At 38.2% G+C, this 12,415-nt stretch overlaps 1 protein-coding gene across 7 annotated transcripts in view; it reads left to right on the top strand.

Moving 5' to 3' along the window:
- gphnb (gephyrin b) overlaps positions 1-12,415 on the top strand; it is a 126,577-nt gene extending 114,162 nt beyond the window's left edge. For 5 of the 7 annotated variants that reach the window (XM_014015486.1, XM_014015483.1, XM_014015481.1 and 2 more), the window contains 13 exons: positions 1,057-1,194; positions 3,931-4,023; positions 4,199-4,254; positions 4,606-4,725; positions 4,824-4,882; positions 4,968-5,121; positions 6,581-6,702; positions 8,874-8,961; positions 9,117-9,190; positions 9,327-9,394; positions 9,519-9,622; positions 10,718-10,814; positions 11,571-12,415. In XM_014015486.1, the coding sequence (XP_013870940.1) occupies positions 1,057-1,194; positions 3,931-4,023; positions 4,199-4,254; positions 4,606-4,725; positions 4,824-4,882; positions 4,968-5,121; positions 6,581-6,702; positions 8,874-8,961; positions 9,117-9,190; positions 9,327-9,394; positions 9,519-9,622; positions 10,718-10,814; positions 11,571-11,704 (1,307 nt within the window). In that variant the 3' untranslated portion in view covers positions 11,705-12,415. The remainder of the gene's footprint in view (positions 1-1,056; positions 1,195-3,930; positions 4,024-4,198; positions 4,255-4,605; positions 4,726-4,823; positions 4,883-4,967; positions 5,122-6,580; positions 6,703-8,873; positions 8,962-9,116; positions 9,191-9,326; positions 9,395-9,518; positions 9,623-10,717; positions 10,815-11,570) is intronic. The other 2 variants (XM_014015480.1, XM_014015485.1) reach the window with 1 other exon arrangement.

The raw sequence follows: 12,415 nt of genomic DNA, 5'->3' as shown, positions 1-12,415 counted from the left end.
TATATATATATATATCACAAATAAAATTAAAAGAAAGGCAGCAGCGAGAAGAAAAAATCTTGCATCTGCCCCTTTTTCCCAAGAATAAGTTCATGTGACAAAAAAATCTATGTTATTAACAAAACAAAAACAAGAACATCTAATCCCTCTAGAACAGGGGTCTGCAACCTGTGGCTCAAGGGCCACATGAGGCTGTTTGGGCCCTCTGCAGTGGCTCTTTGAAAATGTGGCCAAACATAACAGAATATTTTTTTCTGTTTGTTTTTTATACCCACAACAGAAATCAATTTGTATGCAAATATATGCTCAATACTACTAATACAAAAAGTAAAACCTGTGGATTAGCTCATGCTAGCCTGTTGTTTACTTAAATAATCCAACTTATTGCTATGATCTTTCTCTCAAATCTATCATAATTACCTTTTAAAAAATTTGAAGACTACGTAATAATAATTAGAAAATAGTTTATTTGTACTAGTTTTTATGAAATTCAATATAAACTATATAAAGTATTTTTTTGTTTACATGGAAATAGTCTTTTCATTTGTCCTAATGTGTAAAAATAATAATAAATATTAAGATTCACAGTATATATTTTTGTTTTATAATGTCACCTCCACTGGCCATAAAGGTTCCCAAAAAGGCCCGCGGACCACCAGTTGATAATCACAGTTGTAGCTTGTTTTACGGCTCTGGACACATTTTATCAGTGAGCTGAGGAGCAGAAAGGGCTCTTTTGATCGTAAAGGTTGCAGACCCCTGCTCTAGAACAACAAGTAGATACACATTATACTGTTTCGCATTTCTTTAACAATCCAACTATTATCGTTTATCGCAGTAATTTCTGAGACAATTTATCGTCCAGCGAAATTTGTTATCGTGACAGGCTTAGACGTACCAACCAGTGTCCCAGTCTGTGCTTTTGCAAATTTATGCCTGCAGACAGAAAAAAAAACATCACATTGATCTTGTTTTCCTATTGAGAATGCTGTGCATATTGATGTTTTTTATATAAAAAATAAAAAAGTTATATTGATTGGCTCTCCATCTTTACAGGTCACAGTGCAGTGGACATCACAAAGGTGGCCCGGAGACACCGCATGTCCCCTTTCCCCCTCACCTCTATGGACAAGGCCTTCATCACTGTGCTGGAGATGACCGCCGTCCTGGGCACCGAAATCATCAACTACAGAGGTGAGCCGGGGCCGTCGAGCAGCTCTTCTTCAAATCCCCTGTTTTGCTTTTTGACATCCTTAAAATACATTTTCGGTGCTTTTTTGTTTTGTTTTTGTGACAGCAGCTGGGTTTTTAAACCACACGTTTCAGATCAGCGCAGCGACTCGCTCCGTTCAGGACTTGACACCTCTTAATCAGCAGTTTCTGCCCGCTGGGAGAAAACGTCAGTCGCTCTGACACACATTCCCTTGACCACAAAAGGATATTGAACAAAGCTCGCCTAAAGATAGCTGCGAGGAGACCGTCACCATGACAACTTTGCCAATACATAAAACATGAAATCTGTTTCTTGTCTGGAAAAGCAACACTTGATGCAGCACCTTCTGAGCCTGATTAAAAAATCATCTGCAGTCATTTTGGACAAAAAAAATGGTGGAATTTATTTTTTCTCTTTATTTCTTAGATCCATCATTCGCAGCAAAACCAGACACATTTCAGTTATATTTCACCAGTAGGATTAGCTGAAATACACAAAACACAAAAGTCAGAAGAGGTTTGCTACAGTCTGCAAAGGCATCCAGCATAAAAACCAAGTTCACTGGCAGAAGCAGAAATATGTAAACTAATTTAAATCTAATCCATTTCCGGACTCTAAAATAGTTTTAATGTTTTTATTTACTTGGTTGCAGTGATTTTAGTTGTGTTGTTTGTTTTGCTAAGCTGCCATGCACATACAGTATGTAAACTTGCACAGATAAGTAGATTTAGCCGAAACGCTGCCGGGGGCTGGGCGGGTGACACAGAACCAAACTGAGGGCCAAAGGGTAAAACACACACTCAACCTTCAAAATACAAAGACAGCAAGAAGGAGAGGGGGCAATACTGGCCCGCAGCTCACATCATTTCTACATCAGTGGCAACAAAGGAAAGGCTTTGTGTTTTTTTCAGAAGTACAGTTGTGTGAGACGGGACCGAGCACAGCTGAGAGGAAAACAGGAAAATATTAGAAATAATTAGATATTTAGAGAGACAACAGCTGGATCTGCTCCTCTTCTGGATTTGAAGCATCTGAAGTCAGACTCTGTCTTTTTAATCTTGGTATCATGAAAATAATGTTTGATAAGTTAGAATTAGCTAAAATGCTACAATATCAAATAAACACTTTTATACTTTTTTTTAACCAGAACCTTGTGTTTTCAGCTTTAATCGCCATGTTCCTTTTTCTACCAATTTATTTTCTGCTTCTTTTTGTAATAATAAATATTAACAGAAACTCTAGAACAGAGGTGCCCAAAGTCTGTCCTGTGGGCAGAAATTGGCCCACCAAGCCATTTGATTTGGCCCCTCAGCAGTTGCCCTGGTTATCAGTTTGTAATCTAGAAGCTCTGTATTTCCACTTCCTCCAGTGACTATAAAAAGGGCTGTAGTGTAGATATAGTCCTTACTTTATTTTAATTAAGATTAAACATGAAGTACACTTTCCAAGACTGCAAATATTTTATCAATTTATAAATGTCCCATGAGCCTTCGCTGCATGAGCGTACATCAGACTTTCTCAAACCGTGAGCCTCTGCACTACCTGCTAGCTTAATCATAAAAAAATTAAATGATTTTACTTAAAAAGTATTTGCATTTCTGTAGGAGGGGGCTTAAGGTGGCATTAAGCTTTTCCCACATCTCTTATACACAAGGTTGAGGAAACTTTTACCGAGGTATTTCTCATTACTTTTAATATCTTGACTGTGCGAAGTGAAAAGTGACACAATAAGGGAACGTTCAGACGAGTTCAAGTTGATTCATAAAAGACTATGCAATCATTTATTTACACAAATTGAACAAATCGTAAGTACACTTGATTGTGGTTATTCCTATAAAAAGTGTGAAAGTTAAATGAGATAAAAATCCGCGTTCGAATTTCAATTCACATCAACTCAGATTACTTATATAGAACAGTAAAACGTCAGTTCTGATGTTAACAACCAAACAATTTTACTGGCACTTTTAGCTTAAGTTTTGGCAAAGAAAAGGAGGAAAGTAAGGTTAGTATGTTACTACTAATTTTACTTTATCCAATGAAAACATTGTAATGAGATTCTCTGTGATTTTTTATACCATTATTAATCTTTAAGGTACGATAAAAGAAAAGAAGTGGTTCTACTTTTCTTGTGACAGCCATTATCATGATTTAACAAATGCATAAACATTCTTAGTTAAACAACAAATGAATCACGAACAGAAGAGATTGTTCTGTCCATTATCTGATTAAGAGAACTGAGGAGTTCTCTTCCACGGTTAGAATGACCTGTCATGGCCTAAATAGAGTTCAGTTTGTGACAGAGTTCCTGTCCTCTCGTCAGGCCTGCTTCGAGGCAGTAAATCTTGTTTCTTCACTCGAGGTGACCCCTACATTTCATGTATTATATTTATAAATTTGTCCTGCAGCCCTCAGATAGATTTTCATTTTGCCGCTCTCTGAAAAGGTTTGGGCAACCTTCGCTATAAAGCATCTTTTTTTAATTCAGCTACTGTTTTGTTTTATTTTATTTTATTTTATTTTATTTTATTTTATTTTATTTTAATCTAAACTCAACACCATCATTTGTTTTTAGCTCTATGTTGTGAGTTTAAACGAATCTGCAGAGAACTGAAACAAAATGAGAGCATCTTCATGTCTGCTGGTTGATGAGTTACAGTGCGGTCCTGGAGTGCTCCTGGTGTCTTCCTGTAAATCTAACCCTTTGTCTCGTCCTACAGATGGAATGGGCCGAGTCCTGGCTCAGGACGTTTATGCCAAAGACAACCTTCCACCCTTCCCTGCTTCGGTCAAGGACGGATATGCTGTAAGAGGTGAGGCATAAATGTTAGGATTTCTGCGTTTTTTTGTTCTCGCTCCACCTCCAAGGACCTGTTCTGTGAGTGACACCGGTGTCCTTTCACTTTAAAATACAGTCTATTTATATAATGTGTAAATTATATTGGAAATGTTAAATGAAAGCGCACATTTACTTATTCTTTCTTTTAGCGGCTGATGGTCCAGGTGATCGTTTTATCATAGGAGAATCCCAAGCTGGAGAGCAGGTTTGTGCCTTAATTTCACTAACATATTTTCTGTTTCACACGTCCTCCTAAATAAACGGAGCACTAATGCTCACTGTCTGCATATTAGAGTAACTTAACTCCTGTCCTTCACTTTGTATTGGTTCCACTGTTCTCATATTACAAGAAGGTTACAGTCATTTGTCCACTTGATGTCCAAGTTTTAGTTTATCGGAGAAAATAAACACCCCAAGTCGGCCTACGTCTGGTTTAATTAATTAAAAGGGCATAAAGTGACGCTGCCACCCAAAGAGAGAACAGTTGTGTTCAGATTTATTTATGTTTCTGATTTCATTTTTTTTAGTCGCATTTACCCCTTTTGTATATGTGAAGCCCACCCACACAGTGATGCCCGGTCAGGTGATGAGGGTGACGACAGGTGCGCCGATACCCTGCGGTGCTGATGCTGTGGTCCAGGTGGAAGACACTGAGCTCCTTCGTGAGTCTGAAGATGTAAGTGTGCTCCATCTGCCAAAATATAAGAAAAAAGACAGTTTTTATGAAAGTTTAGGTCAGAAATTCAGATAACAGATATGATTTCTGTCTTTTAGGGAACAGAAGAGCTGGAGGTACGGATTCTAGTACAAGCTCGTCCAGGACAAGACATCAGGTTGGGTTTTTTTTTTTACTGTTCCAACAGTGAGAAAAAGTAGCTGTAGTGTTTTGTTTAATTAACAGTGCTTATGTCTCCACAGGCCCATCGGTCATGACATCAAGCGTGGGGAGTGTGTTCTGGCAAAGGGCACCCATATGGGCCCTTCAGAAATTGGCCTTTTGGCTACCGTGGGAGTCACAGAGGTAGAAGTTCAAAAATTCCCTGTGGTGGCTGTCATGTCCACAGGAAACGAGGTAAAGCTTTAAAATAAATCTGTCCAAGACGTATGTGCTCCCTAATGGGACACATTTCAGTCTTCCTGTTTTTATTTATGCACAGTTACAGTATTTGCTCTGATGCAGTTTTCAGAAATGAATGTCCTTTCAGGGGCTTCAATTGGGATATGAGTTGTGAACAATTTATTTATCTCCTTTCATGTTTTGTTTTTTATAAATGTGCACATTTCCTATAAGAAATGAATGTTTCATGAAGTGTGTCGTTACCCAAAGTGTCGTCATGTAACGTCAACACACTGAGTGTGGATCAGGATAGATGCACAACACCTAGAGTAGATTCTTAACCTGTGGGCCGCGGCCGAGGGCCTCAAAAGAACAACAGTTTTTAACTTTGGGCCACAGAGGGCCGTGGGACCGCATTGATTTTGAATAAGGTGTAATACACTTTCTCACCACTAGTAGCAGTAGTGCACCACTCAGATGTTTAACAACTTTTTAAATATGTAGAAGAAGAACCTTAGAAACCTGCTGAGAATGGAAACGTGTTTTAAATGAAAAGTAGAAACAAAAATGAAAGTAAATCATCAAAAACACCAAAGTTTGTCACTAATATTAAGAGCAGCTTCTGTTTCTATCATGCAATATTTTAAAAGTTCAAAACACCAAATACAGTTGCAGATACAACTATATTTTAATTTGCACTTTAAATTAATTTTTGTAGTTTATTTTTAAACGTTTTGAATGTATTTTAAAGACATTTTAAACTTGTCAAAAAGCTGTTGTTACTGTTATTGTTTGTCACTAATATGAAGAGCAGCTTCTGGTTGCAAAAGTTTTAAAAGGCTATATTTTCATTTGTACTTTATCAAATTTATTTTTACAGTTTTTTTATTTGAAACATTTACATTAAACATTTTWAATTTATTTATTTTATMCCCACAATTTTATTTTTTTGAATTGTCTATTTTGTTTTTGTTTGTGTTAATATATATATATTTGTGTTTAAGCCTGAGTGGTCTATTGACTGACGTTTGTATTTGTTCAAATAATAGTTATGGGCAGGTTACAATTTAAAAATGTTTGTTATAATCATGTCTTGTGATTATTTGACAGGAGTTTTACTTTTAAACTGTAAGTGTATTTAATTTAGTTATGTTAGTTATGATAGTTTAGTTATGATGTAAATACATTACAAATTAAACAAGATTTAGAATAATTATCATTTTGATCCATACATTGGTAATGTCTGACTGGGCCTCGTGTCACTTTATATTCAACAAATTGGGCCCCGAGGTCAAAAGGTTAAGAACCCCTGACCTAGAGGATATCATTGTTAGGATTGTTTTTTGTTTGTTTTGACCAAAATTGAACCTTAGCCGACAAGAAATATTAATTTTCTCTATCCGTTTCATAAATAATAATGTCTTCTACACACTTAAAGGTTTGTCAAATAATTATTTCTCTTGTGCCCTGGTAGCTGCTGAACCCAGAGGATGACCTCCATCCTGGGAAAATCAGGGACAGCAATCGCTCCACCCTGCTGGCCACCATCCAGGAACACGGATACCCCACCATCAATCTGGGTATCGTCGGAGACAAGTATGACTTAACGTTTAGCCTCTACATACAGATGAATTTGTCGACACCCTTCCACAATGATAAAAACACACAACTGATGCGAGTGGACAAAAGGTGTCTCATCATTTCCGCAAATTTCTCCCATAAATTTTGGCTCTCGTCAACGTGCGTTTTTAAGAATTCCAGTCTGGCTTTTTGGGGTTTTTCTTGAGATGGATGGTGCAAACAAAAAAAAAAAACGATGTACCTTAGAGATCAGCTTGAGTAGTTTCTTTGGCTTTTTTTTCCACCATCTTCACTATTCGTTTGATTGTCCTGGAGTTGCAATGCCTCTTGCGTCCACATCCTGGGAGGTTGGCTACAGTCCCACGAAACTCAAACTTTTAAAAACATTAGCAGCTGCAATCAGAGGAACATGAAGCTGCTTGGAGATGGTCTTATAGCCTTTAGCTGCAACATGGGTATCTATAATCCTCTTTCTGCTGCATGTTCAGGGTAGTGTACACAACACCAAACTACCCCGTGGCATGTTTGTGCTCTTTAAAAAGACTTCAAGGCGCCTGTGATACTAATTAAGGTCAAGCACGACTAAAATGCAAAGATCATTTGTTTCTTTAATGGTGTATTCACACCAGGAAAGTCCTTTGCTCCACTTGTTTGGTCCTTTTATATTTTTCATTGCTCTTATTGGACAGAAATGAAGGGGGCGGGGCAGAGCACAGACCCAGAAAGAAAGATGTGCAATACCGTTTAAAATTTCAAGAGCAGCTCATTTAATGGCAGTTTCACAACGATATGCTTCCAACTTTGAGGCGGCGTTTGCAAATGCGTGCTGCTCATTGTTTGTAGCGCAGTGCTAACGTTAGCAACACTGAAGGGCTGATCGTTACCATGATGCTAACGATGGCTCGTAAAGTCCAAAAAGGCTCATGTTTCCTGTAGTTGGTTCATTTCGAGGCCAGTCTGTATTCACATCAGAAGTGAAACGCACCAGAGTTCGCTTGGAATTGGACCTAGACCATCACAAAAGTGGGTCTCGGTTCCTTGGTTTGGTCCATACCAGGGTTTGCATGAGTGTATTCACACAGGTGAAACAAACTCTGGTCTGTTTAAAGTGGACCAAATGTGTCAAATCTATCCAAAATATTTTGGCATAACTGTAAAATAAACAACAGATTATTTATTTCATTTTGTTGTTGTTTACTCTTTTGTGCCAGTTTTGTTACATACTAGCTGTGTTTCCATTGACCATGAAAATGCGCAAATTAGAATTTCGAAAATAAATTTGCTCAATGGAAACACGTCAATTTCGAAAAAAATTACGTTTTTCGACAAAATGTTTTTGCGCTAGGATGAGGTGGTTTTTCAGCCGTATCGAAATTGGTGTTTTTCGCAAAACTGCAATGGAAACACTTTTTTCACATCACAGGAGTCACGTAATCAACAACCGTCTGTTTCTACTGGTGAAAAAGACGATGATGACGAAGAAGATAACAGGAAGTAGAATTAGTAGTAAAATCACCGACTACAATTTCCCAAAAACACAGCAAACGTAGTCGCTCCGAAGTAGGGGCTTGTCGCTACAAAGCCGACTCTGATGATGAGCGCTAGTGTCGTGGTAGCAACATGCTATGTGTTTACATCCATCGCCTCCATGTTTGTAATGACTTATCATGAGAACAAACTTATTCACGTGACTTTAATAACATTTATTACTTAATGGAAACACCGCAGTTGCAAAACTGTGTTTTTCGAGATTAACAGAATATCGACAAAGTTTTGCACACATTTGCAATGGAAAATTATTATGTACATATTTCAATTTTAATTTTATTGTACTATTTTTCACTATCATTCACGCTGAACTTTGGGACCAGTGCAACCTGTGCAACCAGGTTCGTTACCTTTCATGAACATCTGATGTTTGTGTTTGAGGGAATGACAAATAAATATCCTTGAATCCTTGAAACGCAGCTACAGACAGGATTGAGATCTAAATAAAACAGTTTATTTCACTTTTCATGAGAAATGAAAATGTTTCAATGAGCTGTGGGTAAAAACAAATTTAAACACTCTAACATTCACATGACAAATATCTCACTGCATCGCTCGGTTTTTCTCTTTCTTCCAGTGTTTCCTTTCTTTGTGAGTTATTAGCTGATGTATGGTTTTATTTTGTCTGTGCGTTTCAGCCCCGATGACCTTCTCAACGCTCTGAATGAAGGCATCAGCCGTGCTGATGTCATCATCACCTCAGGAGGAGTGTCCATGGGAGAGAAGGTAAAAAAAAAGAGGTGGAAATAAAATGTTGTTTTGCTGACACCTTGTGGTTAATCAAAATATAAAATAGTTTCTTTTAAAATCTTATTTAAATATTTGATGACAGCATAAGCATGATTAAATTTTTTACTTACTTTTGCATGTCTTTTTTTTAGGATTATCTTAAGCAGGTGTTGGACATTGATCTACATGCTCAGATTCATTTTGGTCGTGTTTTCATGAAACCAGGGTGAGAAAAGAGAATTTGCTTCAATCTTTTGCTTTGAAATCTTTTACTGACAGTTAATACAGCTGCAACTAATCTTTAAGTACATACAGTATCAGTAAATGTTAGTGTAATTGTTTTTTTTTTCCTTTTTTTTCAGTCTCCCAACGACATTTGCCACCTTGGACATAGACGGTGCTCGCAAACTAATTTTTGCCCTTCCAGGTAGTGTGTGAAGTTGAGAGAAAGAGTGATTTAACCGACCGCTTTGTCAGAGATGTTACTCAGATATTTTTCTTTCCGGCCCCCCCCCCCCACCCTTCCCCCATCCGTTCGACCCTGTCTGTCCTAGGAAACCCCGTGTCCGCTGTTGTCACCTGTAATCTTTTTGTCATCCCTGCCTTGAGGAAGATGCAGGGCATTTTGGACCCCAGGCCCACCATCATCAAAGCGAGGGTAAGGATGCTCGGGGCGTCCTGACCTCTTCTCTCCAAGTCCGTCGTTGTTTTTCTCGACGCCAGACAAGTTTTTCTTTTCTCTGAGATGTGGCGCGGGAAAAACACGAGAATATTTACACCGGCGTTTGTAATAAACGGTGTTTCGTTGCATCCTGTTGCATCGGAACCGTGACCATTTTCATCATCAGCCTGTTAATATTTATGACCACGGCGTTTTGCTGTGATTTGGCGAAGGCATCAAGGCCCACGCCGACCCTGAGGCCCGCGCTTGGATGATGAATATTCATAAATGTGGAGTGAAAAACAAAACAGAGTTTTTAAACACAGAGCAGAAGAAGCTGACGACCCCGGCTCACAGGAAGTGAAGGATGAGGTCGTTGACGGCCAACCAGAGGGAAGTTGTTAAAAAGCTGTTAGAAATCAACTTGGACCTGTTGGTGTTGATGTGTCTGAAAAGGGCAGATGTCAGCTTGTACGGATTGTCTCCCAACAAATTTTTACAAAAACTCACTTTCAAATTTATTTGACGTCTTAGAGCCTGTAGGACTTAAAAAACAATAAATAAAATCAAACAACCTGCTTTGTCACTAGAAATAAGTTTGCCACCTCTCTCTCAAAACTAACTTGTCTCTTTAAGAGCCTCCTACCGTTACTGACGCTTCCACTTCAGCACATCGTCACAATGCTTCATGCCGTTTACAACCATTGTATTTTATTGTTTAAAAAAAGAAGCAACATTATATAATATTGGTTTTGGAAAATGAAAACTCAGGATACAGTTGACCCTGAACTCCAGGGAGGAGTTTTGGGTAAATAGGCGGAGCTTTGTGAGCAAGTGTTTAGGTGTCCGAACGGCTACCACAGGAGACTCGAGGATTCCTCAAGCACGCACGAATGAGTCAAAGCAACATCGTAACGAGCTCAAACAAGTTGATTTTGCATAACAGCCCTGATTTAATACGAGTGCAGAACTGATTCAAAGAAATCATGTGAAAAACACGTAGTTTCAGTTCATCGTCTGAGTTTGAGAAGTCCTCAGAAATGTTGCATTTCTTAACAGACGTTTTGGTTTTAATCATGTTTTTGTTCCTAGTTGTCGTGTGACGTGAAGTTGGACCCACGCCCTGAATATCATCGCTGCATTTTGACGTGGCATCACCAGGAGCCTCTGCCGTGGGCACAGAGCACAGGTACAAAAATCCACGCCGGCTTTTCTAAACAACATGGAGTGTCTGCTGTTTTCTCTCTCTGTCAGGTGGAATACGAGATTTCAATTCTTAAAAATACTTTATTGATCCCAGAGGGAAATTAGGTTTTATTAGAACTACCTTTATTTTATCTCTCTGAACCTGGAACTTAAAACTCTTAACATAATTACGTTTTGAAGCTTCATTAAAATCCATCCAGTGGATTTTGAGATTATTTTGCTAACAGACTGACAGAGTCGACTCCAACAGTTAATGCTGATTTGATCAAATATCTTGTAGTGCTTGTGTAATGTGTTATGAATGACTCTCAGCTACAACCACACCAAATTTTAGGTCCATTTCTGCAAAATTGCTTGAGTTATATTCATTTCTGTGGTTTCTAAGACCAGTCGGCTGTGGCGACCATCTTGACTTGGATTGATTCCAAAAGTTAATCAGGTGTAGATGTTCATCTTATGATTACTTTCTGCAAGTTTCATTAAAATTAGTTTAATGTTTCATGAGATATTTTGCTAACAGACACAGACATATTATATATCATAGTTTATGATTTGTATTTACAACATAAATTGCAGTTTTTTTTATAATCGTGGATTAGAAGAAAATATTTATTCTGGTTATAATTAATTTCAAATAGTCAGCACAGTTGATCAGAAGGGTCTGGAGCCACCTTGTGTGAAAAACAAAAACTAAAACGGTCTGACACGTGCTGTTCCCTCGGTCTCCTCTCTGCCGCAGGAAACCAGGTGAGCAGCAGACTGATGAGCATGCGCAGCGCTAACGGGCTCCTGATGCTACCTCCAAAAACAGAGCAATACGTGGAGCTGCACAAGGGCGAGGTGGTCGACGTCATGGTCATCGGACGGCTATGATGTCATCAGAGCGGGACGGCGGGACGGCGTCGTATAGCGCGGGTTGGAATGGGTGGTTCACGGTGCATGTCCACATATCATTGACTATTCTGTAATATGCAACGGCACAGCTAGTTTTTATTGATTTGGATAACGTTGAGGTATAGTCAACATCTTGATCACAATAGATACATTTAAAAAAATAATAATTTAAAAAGATTCTAGTATTTCAAACAAAGAAAGTATAACTTTTAAAGAAAAAAATAATTATAAAAAGAGATTTATTCTGTAATATATTATTATGATTATTCTTATTATTATCATTATTCTTATTATTATCATTATTATATTAAGGCAACTTTGTTCCTTTCATTGCAATTGCTTTGTGTGTTCAATGCTAGACCTTATCTATAGCAGTAGCATTTTAATAGACAGCTGTAGGTGCCTGCCAGGACAACAAAAAAAATGGAAAAAATGAAAACTATTATTTTCTCATTTTTAGTGAATTAAAAAAAATAAAGTTTTTGGAGAGTGAGGAAAACATTAGAGAAGGCTCGAGATTTCCCGGTGCTCAGTTCGGAGGAAGAAGGTGCTGAGCGCCCGTCAAGGTGACACTTCTGATTTTCTCTCATTAGTATGCATCATAATGGCTTCACAAAGAGCTTTGCTTGTTGTTTATCTTGTGAGTCTTGTTTATGTGCGCAGTGCCAAAATGCCTGGGCAGGAAGGAGA

The sequence above is a fragment of the Austrofundulus limnaeus genome, unplaced genomic scaffold (genome assembly GCF_001266775.1).
Source record: "Austrofundulus limnaeus strain Quisiro unplaced genomic scaffold, Austrofundulus_limnaeus-1.0 Scaffold129, whole genome shotgun sequence".
In the NCBI taxonomy this organism is placed as follows: Eukaryota; Metazoa; Chordata; class Actinopteri; order Cyprinodontiformes; family Rivulidae; genus Austrofundulus; species Austrofundulus limnaeus.
Note: the sequence above shows the minus strand (reverse complement) of the source record. Positions and strands in the feature narration are given on the sequence as shown.